Raw genomic sequence first — 20,235 nt, 5'->3', positions numbered from 1 at the left:
AACATTTATTTATTTATTATTAAATATTTTAAACAATAGTTTAATTTTCAATTATCTTTGGAGAATCTAATCTATTCTACCGTTCTAGGTCTCATGTAATCTAAATGTTTTTCATTTAGAGAAAAAATACGAATGCGGCGAATACTAAAAATAAAGCACTTAATGCAAGGGGAACTACTCTAACGAAATATATAAAAATAGAAGAAATTTTTCATGTGTGTATTTGATTTTTTCTAGATCTATTTCACCTTGTTTAAGTTTAATAAAACAGATTAGTCTAGATCTGTATAGCTAAATGTAATTATTCATTTCTGTTGATTAAATACAGACACATATTCTCTCACTTTATGGACCAGTCCTTTTGGGCTTTGCACTTTCACTTTGTCTACTTTTCAATTGTCATTCAATTTGACAAGACAATGAATTCGACTTATTCGTCAATTCATTCATGATTCAATTTCAATCATTGTAATGAAATGACTTTTTGTACTGTGTTGCATTCTCAGATACTGTCAAGTGTAAATTAGTGTAAATAGTGTAATTTTCCAATCTGAATCTTGTTTTTATTTAAATAATTTATGAAATATTAATATTACATTATTAATTAATTTTCTTTTTTATTATTAATAATTATCTTTGGAAGATGGAGTATAGTCAATTTAACTACCAGCTAGATTCGATGGAAAGCTTTTTAACTTGGCTTGACTTAGACTACTTAGAGCCAAAATAAAAAGATGTGTTTATCTTGATTAGCTGGTGGAGAGAGTTGTTCATTGTGCGAACGTCACTGAGAGCAAAGAAATTAAGTAGCCTTAACCTTAGACAAAAGAATATGAAAAAAAATCTTCCCTATCATAGCCTAAAACAGGTGCATTCAAATGCACGAACTGTGGCAAACTTTGCCACTCCAGAATTGACATCAATTGGCTAACAGGCTAACTTGTCACACCAGATTCTGCCCCAACTCGAGAAGAAACTAAAACCAGTGATTCAACCTGGCACATCCATTGTCTTTTGAGACCGAAGGAGACATGTCAAAAAGAAACTTAACCAGATACAGATTCTAGATCTAGATCTCATCTAGAGAGCATGATCTACTCACATCACGTCTACTGATTTGGCTCTAATTCTAACCTAGTTAACTCTTTCCGTAATTATTTTCCACGTTCCGACGGAATTTTCATTTTACTCATATATATTCCACTACCCTGTTATGATTAAACTTTAATAACTTTTTTCTTTGTTATCAGAAAATGTTATATTTAGTATACAATTAAAGAAAAATGCACATCCTTTTTAGATAATTTAAATGTTTATAAAACAAAAATAAAAGTTTATTTTGGATAGTGAAACAATAAAGTTAAAACTTATTGACTGTGGACAAGTCTCCCTTATAACTAGATCTCAACTAGATGTAGGCAATATTTTGTGATCCAAATTAAATAAAAAGTCGTTTTTTATAATATATTTTTTTTATATTCTCACAAAACTTAATATAACATATTATTACATATATAACATATATAAAACATTCATATTAATTGTCTATACCATGTCACACCCCCTATAAAAATTAATATAGAAAAATAGAGCCTTTTTAGCCTCCACTCTTAAAAAACGTTTTATTTTTAAAAACACAATCAAAATGAAAAAAAAAAATCCATATTTTTTTCCAAAGGGAAACTACTCAAGATTTATTTATTAGCAATTAAAAGCATTTTGTAAGGAAAGATAACAAAATAACTGACTTTTTAAGCATAGATTAGCAATTAAAAGCATTTTGTAAGGAAATATAACAAAATAACTGACTTTTTAAGCATAGATTAGGCTGCATATTGGGATAAAATCAACGATATTGTAGGTTAGTAGAGAAAGAGTCAAAAAGCTTTCCATCGAATCTAGCTGGTAATATACTCCATATTCCAGGGATTTAAAGGGGCTGATGAGTACAACTGAAAAGAATTAGACATAATATTCTTTTATTCAGTACAAAACCACATGATTTTATTGTATATATATATATATATATATATATATATATATATATATATATATATATATATATATATATATTCTTTGTTATCAAAGTGATATTCGTTACAGCATATTCCAAAACTTTTGACCACACAAACAGTTGTAAACCTTATTCTAGGCATGCCTATCATCACCATGAGTCTGGGCCTAGTCTAGTGCTTCAAACTAGTCCTGTGCTTCAAACTAGTCCTTAACATCAATAATGCTCACAGGATGTCACACAATAGATTATTATTCTGAAAATCCTCTCCTCTGCATTCTACCACAACATTACCGGCTTGGCCAAGGACTTACAAATATGTCAAACAATTTGAAACCTTTTTTTTTTTCGTTCTGCAAATGTCTGAATAAAACATACCTCACATTAGTCATATATGATCTAAATTCAGTAATTCCCAAAGTGGTCTATATAGACCCCCAGGGGTCTACGACGTCTTCTAAGGAGTCTACGAGAGTGAACAAAATTAATTGGGGTCTATGAACTGTAAATGGGGGTCCACGATAGCAGATCTCATCTAAGCAGTTGAGCTTTAAATTTTATTTCCTATTGATGAAATTAACTGATACACACATATGATTTGTACTTTAGCTGATCATTTAAATTTCAACCCTGATATTCCAAAAAAAATTTTAACTTCATGTTTAAATATCTTAATTGTGTCTGTGAAACTAATATTCAACAAAAAGGAAAGTAGACAGCACAGTGTTGATTATTTAAAATTTGGCTTCATTCCTGTCTTCATTGCCTATGTGTCTATCATGCAACAAAGTAATGATGCTATGAAGCCATTTAAGCTGCAGGATTTTTTGAGGCGATAATAATAATGGCAATGTCCTCTATTCCAAAGATTAAAGATGAAGTACAGTGTTTCACATGACTATGCAAACCCAGTTGCCACTTGCATATTTTTTCCGCATCTCTTGTCTACCAACGGTCAATTTAATTTTTTCTTTTCATCATTTCAGTCTGTCTTTAATAAAAGCTTTTCTTTGAATCTCAAAATGCAAAAAAAAAAATATTACAAAATGTTAGCTTCATTCTCACAAAGAGAAGAGGCTAGCGAGCGTCGTAGAAATCTCTATTTATAGTTATTTCCAGAAAACCGCAAACTATAGGCACACATTGATTTTGCTAGCCATAGAAGACATTTTAAGAACCTGCATCTGATATCATAACAAAATTAGTGCAAGCTACAAAACAGTTCAAAGCCATATTGGTGATTTATGTTGAATGCCTTTTATTCCAATTTTCAGCTGAGGTTTGATGATATTCTGAATATGGTTATTGGTAATACCTCTATAGATATTCAATCCACATGATGATGACATACTAAAGGCAGATGTAACATTACAAGAAAAACTGACCCACAACAAATCCATAACAAATCCGCAGTTACTCAGTTTCACTGAACTCGACGAGATATCGCTGTGATATGGCATGTGAAACCATTGTTCGAAATATATACGGCCACAATACCGAAAATGAAAGCTTAAAATACTATAAAAAAAAATGGATAACAGCTCTTCTTGCTACAGAAAAGATAATACCTGATACTAATCAAAATATCAACATAAAGTTTCTAAAAGTTATTCTATCTTCATATCTAGTGAAAAAAAAAAGCTTTCAGCAAGGTTACCAATCTTCTAATGATAATTATAAAAAAGCTGGACCTCACTAAGTTTTAAATATTTAACCTAACTAAATTCAAGCCTAATTTTGAAATTTTCTTATCAAAGCAGCCCACTAATAGGCTTATATTTTTTGTTTGGTACTATTCAATTTTATTTTGCTTCATTTTAATTTTAAATTTTCTTAATAAATATGCAAGACTTAGAAATCAGTTTGAGAAAAAAAACAACTGAAGTTCATGAATTTTGAAAGTTGAAAAAGCAGGGGGTCTACCGAAAACTGGAAAACATGGCAAGGGGTCTACGAGACAAAAAAGTTTGAGAACCACTCATCTAAATTAAGATAGATAAAAGGTGCCTTGAGATCAATATATGTAAAAGGTACTCTGTTACCATAGCCAATGGTTAATGAGCGTGTTATGTGGCCAGCACTATGTTGTCCAACTACCTTTACTTTCCCCAACTAATGTCCGGTACCCATTATAGTTGGGTGGACTCAAGGGCATCCTTAAAATCCCAGTCTTCACTGACATATAAACCTGAGACCCCCTCAGTTCGGAAGCCAAGCACTTTTCCACTCATCTACCATACCCCTTATAATCTAGATTTACTTAATAACTTTTTTTTTGTCATCACCTTACAGTATGTCTCCTCAGTCTGTGAAACAGTCTTGGTCAGTCTATATGGCTTTTCAGAAGTTCTACAGACTAAATCTAAACAGTTTGAAAAGAATATCTTTGGCAAGATGTTCAGTCACATCGTTATCTGTCAGGTAAGCACTTTTATTGTATTATTTATTGGTATATAGGCCTATGTATATTGTCTTAGCCAATTAGTTTACTTTTCTTACTTATTACTTATTACTATTTTTATCTGTACTGAATAAAATTTTCCTTCTTTCTTAAATGTTAAATTATCTACTCACACATATGCATCAGGTGGTTTTACAAGTACTTGTTGGTCTTAAAATGGAGTAGGAAGCTTTTAGTGCTGAAACATAATGAGTAAACATGTCATGTAATGATTAATAACAGATAATAATAGCAGCACTAAATTCCCAAGGTTATTGAGAGTAGAAGGGGAAGCAAAACATAGATAAGCTCTGAGAAGGACCTGAACCACAGAACCAGACTTGGCGCCATCACCTAGCAGCGACCAGGTACCAGTGTAACATATAGTTTGACCTTCCAGGTCTACTAGATCTGGGCTTGTTGGATGGTCCCTATAGAGAGATTGTTGATATCATTGAATGACCTCCTGTTAGTGATGATAGATGCTGTTGAACTTAGCTTCACTTCCTCAAAAATTTTCTATTGAAAAAAAGAAAAAGAGAATCTTGTAAAAGTTATGAAAAAGAAAATTATAGCCCAAAGTTAGTCATAGTTAACATGTAAGTAAACAATTGAGGAACTACTCATTCTCTCAGTAGCATCATGATTGGTATGCAATATTTGATTCCCTTATTTGATGTATTGTCTTCATTGGACAGATGCTTCAGCCAGTCTAGCGTCTCAGCACCTGCTTATGATGTGATTGTGGTCGGTGGAGGACATGCTGGAACTGAAGCAGCTTGTGCTGCTGCAAGGATGGGAGCTAAAACACTTCTCGTCACTCATAAGCTGGAGACAATTGGTATTGATGCATTTGATTTATTTTTAGGATTTCAGATATTTATAGATTACTTTGTGTCAGTGATGGAAGTTTGGATAAATTGAATATTAATTTTAAAAAAATATATTTTTAATGATTTTCTTTTTGTAAACACTTTGGGCAGTGAATTTTATACATTTAGAAAAATTGGTTTGTACCTAAAATTTTATTACTCCTATTTATGTAGCAAATACCTGTGGTTTAACATAGAAATAAAATAAATATTTTTAAAAAAATGTAATAAACATGAATTCTGATAAGGTTTTTGTATCAGAAATATTAGAATTAATTGGATTTTTTTTTATGACATGTATTTGATATTATTCTTGTTCATAAGCTTAAAATAAACAAAATTATGAAATAAATCTGTTATCCAAATATTACAATCCACATCAAAATATAACTGCATATACACCATTATATTTTTACAATGAATTATTCATTTTTTCATATCTTTCCAGCCAAGTCTCATCTTAACAACTAGAAAGTACTTGTATAATTTTGCCACACATATTTAATATTGATTTGTGATTGTCTTTGACAGGTGAAATGTCTTGCAATCCATCATTTGGAGGAATCGGCAAAGGTCATTTGATGAAAGAAATCGATGCACTTGGGGGCGTTTGTGGCAGGATTTGTGGTTAGTTTTGCTTTAACTGTTGTAATTATTATTTTATATGAGTATATTGATATATATATATATATATATATATATATATATATAACTTTATAAACTGTGAGAATTAGTGCCTTTATTCAGCTAATATCAACACCCAAATTAATGTTTAATTTGTTAATTTTAAATTAATACTTTTTTTTCAAAGTATGTAAACTGATTAACTGGAATAAAATAACTGTTTTAATAGGCTAGAACAAAAAAAAACAACAATAAAATTTTGATTTCAGATTAGTTATTCTGTTAAATGTTGCTTTGGGCAACCAATTTTGCTGCAATCTTCTTAGCATCAATGCTTATTCATTAGGAAATCTTTTCTGCATTCTGATCTTACTGCCGATCATAAGTTGTCATCATCTCCTGTCACTATTTTAGTTTGGCATTTGCAAAATAGTTGGATTTTAAACAAATTCAATTGAAGGACATTGAAGCCATTGTTTACCAGTGGTCGGTATAAGTTCTTATTTTGCCGACTTTGCATGTCCTCAGAAGTAGCTTACCTTTTGGTCTCAAATTTGAATCCTGTGCCCTTTGTATTAAATCTCCAGCTGTCTGGTTCAAAAGCCACCTGCTACCAGGTGCTCTTCTATGTCATTAAAAACAAGCTGGCGCCTAATCTGGTCTTTAAAGCATTTTCGGGTGGCACCTCTATTATATGAACTTTCAGCTCACAGAAAAAGATAGCCTTTGGCATATGGTCATCCTCATACAAAATATGTCCACTTAGCAGTGTAGAAGCTGAACAATAAGCTGACCCTCTACATTGACCATACTGGCATTCAAAAGATACATAGCACTTTTGTATTAGTATAGTTTTGTGCAGTGCTTTGTTTGTAAAAAAAATAGGTGCTGGTACTTAGTGATTGATTGCCTAATTTTTAACTACTAATAAATTAATTATATTCGTTAAAATAAGAGAAAAGTCATAATTTTTTTCCCCACATTCAAAAAGGTGCCGGTACGCCGTACCGATGCATACCGTCACAAAAAAGACCTGGGTGTTTTGTCACAATAAATTATTTTTACAGTTCAAATATTTTTTGTTCTTAAAAGTTGCTGTAGCCACTCCAATAAATCATTTGGCATCTACAATTCTTCTTTTTGTTTTTATGCTAAATTTAGATGATTAAATAAAAATCATCTTGGACTGCCTTGACTTGTTCACCCATTTCAGTGTAGAAATGCTGGACTTTGTCAAGTAGCAACTCCCACATGTTTTATGCTGTTCGAAAAGTTAACTGACCATTTATATTTTTTCCTTTCTTTATTTTAGACATTTCAGGGGTCCAGTATAAAATGCTAAACAAGAAGAAAGGTCCAGCAGTTTGGGTGAGTCTCTTTCAAATGTTGGGTTTAAAATTGAATATTAAAAAAAAAATTATGATTGAAAACTTGAGATTTCTAATTATTGAGAATACATCTATGTATTTTAAAATATTGTTTTATGATTGTCATACATTTTCCAGAAAATCTAGTTTTTACCTTCTCAGAGTGAAGTCAGAAGTTCATTTCCCTTTTGGTTTGAATGAACTGTTTTATTATTATTATTTCTTTTTATATTACCTTCCTGATCATTGATCATGTGGAATACACTTCACATGGGCCAGAGTTTGAACCACTGCCATCCCCTGCTGTACTGCACCAGCTCAAACATATTAATCTTTAATTCTCAAGGATCATCTGGAACTTATAAAAACATAAAAAACATTACCTCCACTCTCTCTGAAATCGCATGTTTTATCTTGTAACTCAATTTTTTAAATTTTAATCAAAAGGAACATGCATATTAGCCGCTTCTCCATTGGCATGTTAGTTATGCCCTGCATCACTGTAATAGCAAATACAATTTCCTAGCTGAGCATCTGTTAAATTTCTGGGTCTTCATATTCACAGGAAATAAACCATCTCTCTTTTATTGGAAGCCACATAGTCAACTTCCATGCTACCCTGTTATTATAACAGGATGTTATGTGTTTTTTTTGTGTGTACATTTGCAGCTTACTGAGGCTAAGTGTTAATAAGTTGTCGTTTTAATGTGAATGATCATGTGACTTCTCTAGGGCCCTAGGGCACAGATTGACAGAAAACTTTACAAGCACAACATTCAAGCTGAAGTTTTCTCCACCCCCAATTTGACTGTCAAGGCTGCAGCAGTTGAAGATCTCATCACTTGTGGTGTTCCATCCATTTTTGATCATGGGACCTTATTAGGTTGCCGGGGTGTTGTGCTAGGTAAATATTAGTAGGAAGTCTAGACACAAGGCACAGTTCAGTGCTTTGGTTTAGTAATGGGGATAGCTTTTGAAGATGTATGCCTTTTACCCATTCTCTTTTGATCAAAGTTCTAATTTTCTTTCCTCTTCAACTTCATTCTTAAGTACAAGTCAGAGAATTAACTTAACAGCAGTAATAAACTGACTCATCAAGTCATAATCTATAAATACGCAAATAAGGACCCATGGGCCACGGGTAACATATGGCTAGTAATCTATAAATGTGAAAAATAGTAAAGTATCCTTTTCAGACCTTGTGATCTATGGGCAGATGATGTAAAGTGTATTTGTTTCTATGGCCAATGGTTAAAGAGGGTTTCATGTAGCCAGCACAACATCCAACCTCCTTTAGTTTCCCCAACTAATGTCATTAGAGTTGATTGGACTCAGAGGCATCCTAAAAATCCTGAAATTCAAAATCCTAGTCTTCACAAAGAGGGCATGTCATGGCCTAAATTGTGCCAAAAACTCAAAACTCAAACTCTTCACAAAGATTCGAATCTAAGATATGCCTGTTTGCAACTCAGCCACCAGCCTCTCAGCTACCACCTCCCCCTCATTCTGAAGTAAAAGTCAGAAAGTTAGCTTAACAACAGTCATAAACTGAATCAAGTCATAATCTATTAATGGGCCAAAAAATAATTGCACATTTTAAAAAGTTTATCAGCTATGTGGAACATCTTAGTGAGCGAAATTTCAGTTTGCTATAGAGGGTAGAATTAGTATTCCTGATATTTGAGTTACTATACAAGGACATGATACCCTTTTGAACCATGGGGCACAGAACAATCCAAACTGTACATCACATGTTTCAGTGACTGTTGGATTTCATTGGGAATTTCACTACATTGATTACTAAATTTAATGCTGAGGTTACTTAAAAAAATCTTAGTGGAAATCAAACATAACATCTTATTATAGTTACAAATCATAGAAACTAACAAACTAATATCCTAGATAAAAAAGTAGACGAACCCATACAAATTAATAGACTATAATAAGCTTCTACAAGCTGGTAAATTAACTATTTTGATTACACTTGTTATATTCTTTAACTAAAATTCTTTTTCATTTAACCTAACTCATTTACAGGTACAGGGGAAGCAATTACTTCGAAAACTGTCATTTTGACCAATGGGACATTTCTCAGGGGCTCCATTAACATTGGACTGACTTGTCGCCCAGCTGGTAGAATTGGAGACGAGCCTGCTATCGGGTTGGCTCAGACCATTGAGAAGGCTGGCTTCACAATGGGCAGACTGAAAACTGGTAAGTCATGTCTAATTGATTGTAACCCTAAATCTGACATTACCATCTTTTAGCATACAGTTCAGCTTGTGGTGGGTAAAGATTAGAGTAGAAACTGAACCTTTGCCTTTACTTGATGGGCATCATGGCTGATATTGTTCTCTTATCACAATTTGTTCATGAGATAAACTTTACATTTTGTATTTTTTGTTTCAATTTTTTTTTTTTGTAAAATAACTTTTGAATGATCGTCAAGAGATTTCTAAAATCTTATTATATAAATATAGGTTAGAATATTTGACCTCTTTTTAATTTGTCTTCATTCTTGTCATTAAAAATAAGTTCTGGATTAAATCAAGGAAATGTGTCGAACTAACAATTTTATTGTTAGTATTTTTTGAGATTTGTAAAAGTTATTTTTCACATTATTAATAAAAAAAAGTATTTCTAGTTTCATACTTTTTCTAGTCGTAATTAAATAAATAAAAAGATACATTGTTTTTCAAATTCTGTGTTACTTTGTAAAAACTGTTTCATACCCATTTAAATTTTTATTTTATGTGTGCATGTATTTTGTACAAATCAGGAACACCTCCAAGAATTGACAAACGAACAATAGACTTCAGTAAGACTGAAATGAAGAAAGGTGACGATGTCCCAGTACCATTTTCTTTTATGAATCATTCAGTTTGGATCAAGGTAAGTACCATGTAAGGTAAAATTAGCTCTGATTTTGAGAATGAAAAAATAAAATCTCTCCCTGTATTTTTTAGAAAACTTTCTTGATAAACAATAAATTATCGGCGAAAATATTTAAATTTGTAGATTATACTTTAATATAAAAAATCAAAAGTCATTTGTACCTTTTAAAATTAATGTATATAAATTCAACAAGCAAGACAACTTGACACTGGTCAACAACAATATAATCAACATTTTTTTACTGATGACACTATTTACCATCTGTTTCAGCCGGAGGACCAGGTTCCATGTCACATGACATACACAACAGAAGCCGTGGCAGAAATTGTCAGATCTAGTCTTCATCTGAACCGACATGTGCAGGAGGAAATCAATGGGCCAAGGTAGGTCCAACCTAACTTATCATTTTGTCAACACTGCCCAACAAAACACCAAATAGCAATGCAATTCTTGCCAACTACAAAATTATTTTTGTTTTAAAATGACTCACAAATTAGACTACATCTAACTGCATGATGAGCAATAGAACTTATGAGTTGGCATCATTTTCTTCATCTTTTTTTGTTTAACATTGCTCTAGTAAAGCATTTCTTTCCTGCAATAGCATGCTTAGTGCTCTATTGTACACTATCTTTTGTTGGTGGGAGGAAGCTATGTGTTCTTTCTGCTATTAGGCTCAGCAAGCGCAACTCAATTTCTTGCTAATTTGGCTGTCAAGTTTACTGTTTGTTTGACATGTTTTGGATGTTCCTTTAAGAGTTGAAGATAATTACAGTCTAGGCCTGGGCGCAGGGTATGTTGCAGGCATGGGACCATCGTGACAACACTCAAGAGCGGATGGTTAACTAAACTGTTGTACTTGAGCTGAATGGTACTTTACATTTTTTCTTACTTAAGTCAATCAGCAGCTGTTGGCTGAAGTGTAGATCTTATTTATTTGGCTGAAGTGTAGATCTTATTTATTTACACTTGTTGCTTGAAATATTCTTGTTAATTCAAGATGGACTAGTGACTTCAATTGATTGACTGGTTAAGGTTAAACCAGTTCTGTGTTTAAGTATAGAGTTCTTAGCTTATGGAATAATTGTCTGTATGTACAATCTATAGCCACAAATATGTGAGATCTCATGTATTGTTTTGATACCCATTTTGACGCCTACCTATATTTTGGTTCCCTTGGGCCACTGCCCTACTTTCGGTACGCCACTGCAAACACTCCCATACAATGGAAGAACAAAAATAATGTGTTGATTTCAATATAAGGAAAATGTATTCTTGATAACAAGTAATACTGCTCTAGTAGAGTGAATCTGATAGAATGAGTAGCATTTTGGGGGATAATGTAATGATTGTCCAGGGGCTTTAATCCTCTGTTAGCCTAACAAAAATAATACTCAGATCTCCCTTCCATGTTATCTCATTGACATTTCTTCCTTCTCACTCTCCCCCTTTCTTTTCTCTCTCTTGTTTTTTTTAATTCCCCCCCCCCCCCCCCCCCCCCCCAAATGTAAAACAGAGGGAGTTAACCTGTAAATATTCCTAACATCTGCTTCATATTTTGATTTTTGTTTCCCTTTGTGTTGTTAAAGTTTGAAAGCTTTTAAAAATTTAAGAAATGTCAAATAATGTAATTCTGAGTTGTTATTTTTTTTTTTAAATATATGGCTTCTCTGGCTGAACCCGTACATAAGGCTCTTTCAGATCGGAAAAAGGGGGGTGGGTTGGGGGATTTCAATTATGCCAAAAAAAAAATCGCCTTATGTCCTCATTGGAATGGAAGCAGTTACCATCCAAAAAGTACACGAAGAGCTCTCACAAAGGTCGCGGGACACACTTGTTAGACCTTCACAAAAGAACTATTGTCGAAGACCACAAAAAGGAAGAAAAAACTGTATATAGAACACCGGAGGACAAAGGCCTTATCTGCAGCAGATGTAACGAAATATTCAGAGGCATAGCTAGGGTGGGGGAGAATTCGAAAATCCCCCCGGCCCCAACTTGATGAGGACCCCCAAATGAGTGTTTTTTTTACATTAACACATATTACTCAAAATGCAGGGACAGGGGCCTTCCAAAAGACCAAGCCCCCCTCCCCCACCCGGGCCCTCAAATGATGGCAAATTCCTAGCTACGCCCCTGAAAACATCCAGGTCACTACTGGGTTTGCGTGGTTACGTGAAATACTGCTCTCAACCTTAATCTTAGGAACCGAAAACAATGCCAATACCTTGTATGTATAGGCCTATATATTAACAAGAAATGATGGTTAAGTGTTTATCTAAATAAAGAAGATAAAGTGACAGAGAGCTATCAGAATTGGCTTACAAGTCATTAACCACTGATGTGTTTTTGTCTTGCCTGGATTTTTACGATGCTCTAACAGTGCAGTACACTCGTCATGAGAGAGAGAGAGAGAGAGAGAGGGGGGGGGGATGTCTTAAAAAAGAGGGGGGTGGAGTAATGTAGGCTAGGTGGACCGAACCGAGACCATTTCAACTATTGGGTGTGTCAGGGGAGAGGCGGCTGCTAGAATTAGTGAAGAAAGCGGGGTGGTAGGGGGGGGCGGCTGTGCTTGACATTATGAATCTGTAGGTATGAGAAGTTTTGCAGTAGTGGTTAGATGGTGGTGAGTCTAAATTGGTGGTGGAAAAAAAAAGGGGAGAGAGAAAAGGGTGGTGGTGGTGAATGAAGGTGGAAGAGTGAGAAATGGTGGCTGAGGAATGCAGGGCAAAATGCCATCCGGGTAATTGCCAGTGGGACTCTAGCAGCATCACACGTGAAAAAAAGGAGGGGGGGGGCGACGGGGGATTCCCACTTTCCTTTCAGGTGAGAAATCGAGGTGTTCTTTTTTCTTTTCAAACTCTCGTTACTGATCTCTTTCCTTCTCTACTTCCCCCCTTCTCTCTCTGTCTTTCTGTCTCTTTCCCTAACTCCCCCCCTCTCTTTTTCTCCCTCACTAAATGTTTGCTTGTTTGATATATCATTTGTACCTGGAGTTTAGAACCTTTACATGTGGCTCTCTCCACCTCTCACTTTCTTCTTTATACTCTCCCCCCCCCCCACCCATTCATTTTGACTAATAGTGACTCTCGTTTTTAATATCTGAACTTTTCACCCCCATTTTATTTCCATACCCACCCACCCTTTTTTTTTTATTAATGCCAATTTAGTTGGTGAGTGCCTAATAAACATAGGTCTAGGTGGACTGAACACCACAGCAGTGTATAATAAACATAGATCTTGGTGGACTGAACACCACAGCAGTGTATAATAAACATAGATCTTGGTGGACTGAACAACACTGCAGTGTATAATAAACATAGATCTTGGTGGACTGAACAACACTGCAGTATATAATAAACATAGATCTTGGTGGACTGAACAACACTGCAGTGTATAATAAACATAGATCTGGGTGGACTGAACAACACTGCAGTGTATAATAAACATAGATCTTGGTGGACTGAACACCACAGCAGTGTATAATAAACATAGATCTTGGTGGACTGAACACCACAGCAGTGTATAATAAACATAGATCTGGGTGGACTAAACAACACAGCAGTGTATAATAAACATAGATCTGGGTGGACTGAACAACACTGCAGTGTATAATAAACATAGATCTAGGTGGACTAAACAACACAGCAGTGTATAATAAACACAGATTGAACAACAATGCCTTGTATTACAAAGGAAAAAAACAACATAGATCTAGGTGGACTGAACTAGACTGTATTGTCTGGAAAGCGTATGTAGTAAGACATTGTTTAATGACATTGTTTTCTTGATACATAATTTTCTTTACGTTTTCAGTCTGTCTAATTCATCTGTCTGTCTGTCTGTCTGTCTCCCTTTCTGTTAACCCATTTCTCTGTCTCGGCCTTATTTCAGTCTATATTCCCCCCCCCCCACCTCAAGCCCATCTCTCGTGCAGGTTTCTGTGATCCTTATTGTGTTTTGAATACTTCTTCCTCTCTATCCCCCTCCCCATGTTGAGCTTTTTCTTTCTTTTAATGAAACTGATAAGCCAGCAAGTCTGTTTGTAGGCTAGTGGCACTCAGCATTACCTACTTGTTGGTAGGCTAGTGGCGACTCAGCATTATCTACTTGTTTGTAGGCTAGTGGCACTCAGCATTATCTACTTGTTGGTAGGCTAGTGGGGACTCAGCATTATCTACTTGTTTGTAGGCTAGTGGCGACTCAGCATTATCTACTTGTTGGTAGGCTAGTGGCACTCAGCATTATCTACTTGTTGGTAGGCTAGTGGCGACAGCATTATCTACTTGTTTGTAGGCTAGTGGCACTCAGCATTACCTACTTGTTGGTAGGCTAGTGGCGACAGCATTATCTACTTGTTGGTAGGCTAGTGGCGACAGCATTATCTACTTGTTTGTAGGCTAGTGGCACTCAGCATTACCTACTTGTTGGTAGGCTAGTGGCGACTCAGCATTATCTACTTGTTGGTAGGCTAGTGGCGACAGCATTATCTACTTGTTTGTAGGCTAGTGGCGACTCAGCATTATCTACTTGTTTGTAGGCTAGTGGCGACTCAGCATTATCTACTTGTTGGTAGGCTAGTGGCGACAGCATTATCTACTTGTTTGTAGGCTAGTGGCGACTCAGCATTATCTACTTGTTTGTAGGCTAGTGGCGACTCAGCATTACCTACTTGTTGGTAGGCTAGTGGCGACTCAGCATTATCTACTTGTTTGTAGGCTAGTGGCGACTCAGCATTATCTACTTGTTTGTAGTCTAGTGGCGACTCAGCATTACCTACTTGTTTGTAGGCTAGTGGCGACTCAGCATTACCTACTTGTTTGTAGGCTAGTGGCGACTCAGCATTATCTACTTGTTTGTAGGCTAGTGGCGACTCAGCATTATCTACTTGTTTGTAGGCTAGTGGCGACTCAGCATTATCTACTTGTTTGTAGGCTAGTGGCGACTCAGCATTACCTACTTGTTTGTAGGCTAGTGGCGACTCAGCATTACCTACTTGTTTGTAGGCTAGTGGTGACTCAGCATTATCTACATGTTTGTAGGCTAGTGGGGACTCAGCATTATCTACTTGTTTGTAGGCTAGTGGCGACTCAGCATTATCTACTTGTTTGTAGGCTAGTGGCGACTCAGCATTACCTACTTGTTTGTAGGCTAGTGGTGACTCAGCATTATCTACATGTTTGTAGGCTAGTGGGGACTCAGCATTATCTACTTGTTTGTAGTCTAGTGGCGACTCAGCATTATCTACTTGTTTTCCTTATAGAAGGAAAGTTTAAGTTGTAACCCCTCCCCTTTCCGTATTAAACTAAATTGATTAATTACGACTGATTGATAACTGGTTATTATTAATTGGTTATTTCTTATTGATTCATGTGCTGACATCGATAATGAATAATTGTGCAAAGTTTGAACTTGATCCGAGAATGGGAAGATTTTTACCAGACAGACAAACGGAGTGATATAAACTCTTGGAAACAACAAAATCAGAAACATTGGGATAATTTGAGTAACACTTTACCAACTTGGCTGACTGCAATCACGAACTCAGGCTATACACCTTTCTTTATCCCCATTAAAGACCACCGCTCAGGGTGCTTCTGATCAAACAGTTGTTTACAAGTTCGACACTACGCCGTAAGTAGTTCCGACAAAAGAACAGTTTACGACCTCGGGTTGAACCACTACCGCTAAATAAACACGTTTACCATTTAAAACTTTAACCCCACTGCCATGAGTAGCTCAGATAAAAGTCTTCACAAATTCAAATATACCAAATCTCAAACTAGTGTCGGATATTCCCCCCCACCCTTTTTTTTTTTTTTTTTTTTTTAAATTCCACCCTGTACTGTAGAATTTGTATATACATACAATTTTTATATTAGCCACCGAAGTGTCCAGATTTCTACTTTTAACAGTGATCGGAATTTTCCGATAATTTTCGGAATTCCGAAAATTTCTTCTGAACCGATTTTCTAAAAATAAAATCTGAAATTTGTCCGACATTAAAAGAAAATCCGATTTTTTTTCATTTTTTTAAAAATGAAAATAATTCGAATTTATTATTTTTTCCATTTTCGGAAGAATGCTAAATAAGATTTGTTTTGGGCATGCGCACATCCGGTCTTTTGACACAGTTAAAGTTCTATTTTTAAAAAATCTCGTGTAGTTTGAATCAGTCTAGATCAGTGATCATCAATATGTACAAACAATAGTGCCTTGCATGCATTATGTGTGCAGTAAAGCCTATGCAGTATAATTATTATGTAATACAACATTATTTAAAGAAAATATAAATAATTAATTTTACATGATTGAAAAACATTCAGCAACATCTTTTTTTAAGTCACCGCGACAGGCCAGTTCAAAATCGCGGGTTTACAAAATTTCCTAAATTTTTTTGAAAGACTGTTCCCATCACTGTTTTAATTCTTTAGGTGACACTTAAAACGTCTGTGTCTAATGTACTTCTTCATTGAGTCATGAACTTGTTACGCGAAGGAAGAGCACAAATTAAATTAATTTCACTGGCGCTGCCCGCAGGGGTATCCTGCGTCACGTGTTTATTATGTTTATTTAACTGGCAGATCTTGATGCTATAAACTTGTGACATATGTGGGTTCGGAGGTGCCTTGATTATAGTTCAAACACTTTAATAATCAATGAAGTAACAAAGTGCTGATATGTTTTCTTGTGTTTTAATTATTTAAAACTTGAACTTGAAACAATAAATGTATGTACAAAGATATATGAAACAGATACAGGATTCAGTGAAAATGAGTAAATATTTACTTTAAAAACTAGCGACTTCTAAGTCTAACTTTCTAGCTCTCCCTCTCGACTCATGCTAACACTCAGCCTTTTATATCTTTCTTTAGAATAAAGAACCATGACATCTCAATACCCATCCTTGACTCCTTGACCCGTTTACATTTAATTTCCCTTTTAATTGTTTAACCTAAGTTAATTATGTCTCCCTGCTGTAGCCTTGAACTAAGCTTTAATCGGCGTCTTTCTGGCATTAAAGCGCGAGTGCGCTGACCTGATTTGAGATAGGTAGGCCTACAATGTCCTCATTTTGTGAACAATGAGGTGTCACTAGGAACTGTTTTTGTAATTTAAGCTATGTTAATTTTGTTTCCCTGCTGTAGTCTTGAACTAAGTTTTAATCGGCGTCTTTCTGGCATTTAAGCGTGGGTACGCTGACCTGATTTGAGATAGGTACAATGTCCTCATTTTCTAAACAATGAGGTATCACTAGGGACGTGACATCCTGAACATCACATGGCAAGAAAGAGTGCGTAACGCTGACATGTTCTCTTGAATAGGAGGTCTTTCCAGCATTCTCACCATCCACAACAACGTCCCCCCCTGCCGGATGGAAGATGAACGTATCCCGAAAGCACCAGAAAAACTGGTCGTCCCCATCTCCGCTATAAGTAATATATAAGTATAAATATAAGTAAACGAAAGCCCATGCAGTGGACATCAATGTCGATTACTGGGAAGACAGCCCTAGACCGTGTGGAGAGAGATGACAAAGAAACTTACTGACAGTGAAAAACCATTGGCTTACGCTCTGGAAGAAAAGCGAGTCTTAAAAAAAAAAAAGACAGGTTCCATACCAACTAATCAAATGCCGCGCTTACTTGCGTTGTCCGACACTCTAAAGTGTGTAAGCTAGTTTCTAAAGCCTTAAAATTTTTATGGGGTTTTCTAAAATGGGAATAATTGCAGGTGTAATTATTTTTTTAAAAAAAGGAGGAACTTGTGAATGTCCGATGTGACAGGGCAGGAGCAGCTAGAGGTTCGTAGACTCGTAGTGTCCTCGTTACAGTTCATCTCACTATGTTTGGTGTACCTTTCTGCCATGACACGAGAGTTCCGTGCCACTATACTTGTATCAAGTAAATCTCATTGTTTTTCATGATTTTAAATGAATATTCCGTTGTCAATGTAAACTGCATAGTTTTGCACTCGACGCTCATAGGCGCAACTGGTTGGGGTTTAAAACTCATGTACTGAATTTTTTGTTTGGGTTGCGAAAAGGGGAGGTTACTCCTATCTATCATCTAGCAGACGAAACATGTTTACTTTCGACTATTAACTTTTCTTGTAATCGTTGATCTGCATGCTGCACATGTTGTACTAATAAACGCTCCACTGCTAATCTTATTTACTCCGCATTTCCGACGAAAAACGTAGAAAAAATAAAGAACACAGCCACACACATACACACTCACAGAACGCAGGCAATCTCACGGGCACCACAGACACACAAACACAGATGCTCAAAACTCAAGGCGGTTTTTCTCATTGAGTCAGCGCACGTGGGTGACCATAAAAATAGATTGTGGGTCATCTCCCCGCACGCGATTGGAAACGGAAGTAAACATCGCCCGGCATTTTGTGGCTTTTAAAAAAAGTGGGGGGGGGGGGGGGCAAATAGTTCAGTGGATGGGGGTCTGGATGCTTCAATTCTACAATGGACAGATTAGTGTTGCCAGGAAGCACTTTGTCGACTAAAGGAAGGGTGCTTGAGATAGCGTCGCCATTAATCACATAATGCCCCCATATTTCGTTGTCTAAGAGCAGACGTGATTTATTGCCCCCCCCCCTCCCCAATGCCTTCCCCGCCCCCCGCCCCACTTAGTAAGCAAGACGTTAATTATGACACGCTGGATAAAGTAGATAAATGGAGAGGTGCGTGCAGTGTTACACTTAAGACTATATGTATACACACACGCCGATCAAATAGTCAATCTTCTAGAACCCGATTTAATAAAGGGTCTGACGCTATTATTAAAACAGAAATACTAAAACATTCTAATCAAATAGTCAGTCTTCCAGAATCGTATACTATTAAATAAATCCTTGTTCTTTATCATGTGCTTAATTAATTGGAAATCAAGTTACTATTTCAATCTGGGTTAATATGACAATGGCTTATAAATAGTGTACGTGGGTCAGAATTTCTCAACCTTAAACTCTTTAAACGAGATTTAAAGTACCGCTTCGAGATCACCTTTCTTAGACAACAAAGTCGCCAATAATTAGCCCTGAATAAAAAATAAATAAAAATAAATGAATAACCAGATGTCATGGTGGCCCTACCAGTGTAAGAACCAGACATTTTTGTTTGAAGTTATCACACTCCACTACTTAGGAATCCAATACTTCAAATATTATTTGGAATAGTACAATGAACTCTTCATTCAGATCTTGCCAGGAAGATGGTGTAAATGTCTGCTCTTATGCCTGATAGTTCAATCACGAAGTTAAAAATCAGATTATTAGGTTAGGCAACGCACTACTAAATTGTTGAATTATAAACTTTTTGTCGTTATTTAAAATACTAAAAACAACAACAACAACCACAAACAAACTAAAAACTTAAGAATTTAATTTTGTGACCAAAATATGCAACAAGTAGTTGCCCAGATGTACGCTGACCTCACTGAGTATACTTACCAAACTGTCATATCTTGATTTTTGATATCACTACTTTGATATACAATCATGGCTGTAATGAGGAAAGTAACTCTGGTAGTAATTGTGATTGTACAAATGTTTCCTTCTTGCTAGAACTTTTTTTGTTTTATTACCTCCCTCCTCAAATGTTGTGGTCCATGCTTGCTGCCGGATTATGTTAAGCTCTTTTGCTTTTTGTGAGCCAGTGGATGGCTTTTACGTCCACTAACTAATGTCTCTAGAGTTGGGTGGCATTGAGTCTCTAATGGGATTCGAACTCATGAACTCCTCTGTTTGGAAGCTAAGGGCTCAATCACCAGGCCCCCACAACCATTGTGGGCTTTTAAGTAATTAAAATTATTTGTCTAAACCTAATATGTCACAGTCTATAGAGCAGGGGTTGGTGGGGCTCACCTGTTTCTGAGTCAGTATTACAGCGCGGATGACCTAGCACTGATATCAAGTGTCTGTCAAGTGAAATATCCTAATGTCCCACGAGTCAAGTCTCAACTAGGGTTCAAACTTCAGCCTTTCGTATGGGCAGGCTAGAGCTAC

The 20,235-nt window shown here is 35.7% G+C and overlaps 1 protein-coding gene across 1 annotated transcript in view; it reads left to right on the top strand.

Moving 5' to 3' along the window:
- Nucleotides 1–236: 236 nt before the first annotated feature.
- Nucleotides 237–20,235, top strand: part of LOC106056142 (protein MTO1 homolog, mitochondrial-like) — a 108,254-nt gene continuing 88,255 nt past the window's right edge. Inside the window, exons 1-9 of the mRNA XM_056005934.1 lie at nt 237–297; nt 4,307–4,435; nt 5,153–5,295; nt 5,858–5,953; nt 7,263–7,318; nt 8,050–8,221; nt 9,355–9,531; nt 10,097–10,209; nt 10,483–10,595. Of these exons, the coding sequence (XP_055861909.1) occupies nt 4,308–4,435; nt 5,153–5,295; nt 5,858–5,953; nt 7,263–7,318; nt 8,050–8,221; nt 9,355–9,531; nt 10,097–10,209; nt 10,483–10,595 (998 nt within the window). The 5' untranslated portion in view covers nt 237–297; nt 4,307. The remainder of the gene's footprint in view (nt 298–4,306; nt 4,436–5,152; nt 5,296–5,857; nt 5,954–7,262; nt 7,319–8,049; nt 8,222–9,354; nt 9,532–10,096; nt 10,210–10,482; nt 10,596–20,235) is intronic.

Source organism: Biomphalaria glabrata, chromosome 12, assembly GCF_947242115.1.
Source record: "Biomphalaria glabrata chromosome 12, xgBioGlab47.1, whole genome shotgun sequence".
Classification (NCBI taxonomy): Eukaryota; Metazoa; Mollusca; class Gastropoda; family Planorbidae; genus Biomphalaria; species Biomphalaria glabrata.
This window is presented reverse-complemented; position numbering and strand designations above follow the sequence as displayed.